This window comes from Plectropomus leopardus, unplaced genomic scaffold, assembly GCF_008729295.1.
Source record: "Plectropomus leopardus isolate mb unplaced genomic scaffold, YSFRI_Pleo_2.0 unplaced_scaffold26176, whole genome shotgun sequence".
In the NCBI taxonomy this organism is placed as follows: Eukaryota; Metazoa; Chordata; class Actinopteri; order Perciformes; family Serranidae; genus Plectropomus; species Plectropomus leopardus.
In genome coordinates, this window is record NW_024628464.1 from 1 (window position 1) to 2017 (window position 2017).

The window sequence follows — 2017 nt, forward strand, 5'->3', positions numbered from 1 at the left end:
CTAGACACATAACTCCTGCTGCCAAAATTACGTCACATGACGTAAGATGTCACGTGACAACACAACAGGGAAATGTTTACCTGTACGTGTCTCCCACACACCTGCAGGATTACAGCTCCCTGAGGAAGGCCGCTGTGCCGAAACATGTCGGTGGTTTTTCTGTATTTCTATTCTTTCCTCTCTTTTTTCCAGAGTGTGTGTGACTCCAGATTACCTCTGCACCGCGCTCAGGTAAGCTGCTTCTTTCTGGCTCCGTTTTTTCCAAACATTTAACCACAGAGCGCTTTGTTTCACCGCCAGTACTCGGCACACTGAGCGCGCCAGTGTCCATTCATTTATTTGTTTATTTTGTCTGATAATTTCTTGCAATTTGTGAAACGTTTCTTACTAAAGTGCCTATTTTTAACCGATGTTTTTGTAAGAATTCACACTAAATTGCTCAAAAGTTTATGAAAGCAGCACAAGAAAAGTGAAGTCGCTTTAGGTTTAAAAAAAAACTGCATAAAAATAAGGATGAAATGTACCAACTCTGCGACTTTACAATGGTACAAACTGACAATAATATATTACATATTTTTTAGACATGAAATGACTTTCAAACCAGCAGAATTTAAATGTACAATATACATTTTAATGTTGTTAGGGGTCTCTTAATTAAAACGATAAAGTTTCTCCTTATTAGAATTAGTGTTAGTTGGTCAGGACGTTTTTAAATAAGCAAAAAAAAAAAAAAAAAAAAAACACCCTAAAAACCCAACCAAAACAAAAAATGGGAACGTGAGCTAAATAAATAAATAATTAAAGGAAATCACCAGGAAAACTGCTTAAAAATTATAATAATTCAGTAAAGAAGAAAAAAATGTAGTTCTCAAAAATAATTTTCTAAATCTTCTAATGTCTTGCAATTTGTGGGACGCTAAATGCCAAATTCCTCATTGCTTTTTCCCCACGTTTTCTGAAAGAAACTGCACCAGTTTGCTCAGTGTTCAAAGGTTTAAATACCTGTGAAAGGTATCTCGATGCAGCACAAGAAAAGTGATGACGATCCAGGTTTGAAAGAGTTAAGCGGTTTAAATAAAACAAATGAATGAATGGATGAGGAGACATCAACACATTTACCTCTTTGTAGAGAACGCTCTCCTGCAGAGTTTCGGTCTCTTTGGCCTGGCCGGTTTTCAGGAAGCCGAACCACTGCAGCGAGAATCAGGACAAGACTGTTTGTCATGCTGCTTTATTACAGAATATTCAATAAAAAAGACTCATAGAGTGTGTTAAATAGAGTAATTATGGAGTATGTTTGTAACCTCCGAATCAACAGGATCCACCACCGTGTCCTGCAGGAACTTAACCATGACGAACTTGTCCAGCAACTGAAGATTCTTCTTGTACGTCTCATTTACAACCTTTTAAAGTGACAAAAACAAGTATTACAAAACATATTGAGAGAGCTGATGATGATTTAGATTCAGCGTTTGCACTGTCAGACTGCAGCTGTGGTCTGCAGCCACATACTGACCCTCTCCTGATTGATGTCGGCCAGGAAGAGGCTGTACTTCCTGTACAGGTCATCATTTAAGGGGTCGTGCCAGTACTGGGCCTGCACCAGGCTGATAAGCACAAACACAACATGCTGTCAGCGCTGCAGGACAACAGTCCAGGGCTCCTGCAAATCCTTGAAAAGTCTTAAAAGGCGTTACATTCATTTATCTAAATGTAAGGCCTTAGTTGGTATTAGAATGTCTTAAATCAATTATTCGAAGGTCCTAAAGTGCTAAGACACAGAAATCAGGATTTCTATGATTTTCTCAGATGTTGCATTGTAAAATCTCACAAAAAAAAACTTAACTTGACCATACTCTGTGATAAACATTTGGGTAAAATTGTCCCTAACCCTGAGTAGTCAGTTCATGTTTTGTTTTTCTTGCAGTTTTGGTTATCATGAAAGTTGTCGTAAATTTAATTCCGAGTGGCATTCAAAATGTCAACCATTGAAAACTCAGCAAATTGTTGTTGTTAA

General features: G+C 37.8%; 1 protein-coding gene across 1 annotated transcript; it reads right to left on the minus strand.

Moving 5' to 3' along the window:
* Positions 1–1002: 1002 nt before the first annotated feature.
* LOC121966874 (palmitoyl-protein thioesterase 1-like) lies at positions 1003–1633 on the minus strand (the record flags this gene model as incomplete). The annotated part of the gene is made up of 3 exons (XM_042516945.1): positions 1003–1191; positions 1305–1403; positions 1517–1633. Coding segments are annotated over 3 exons (405 nt in total), but the record flags the coding sequence as incomplete, so codon positions are not given.
* Between the last annotated feature and the right edge of the window lie 384 nt (positions 1634–2017).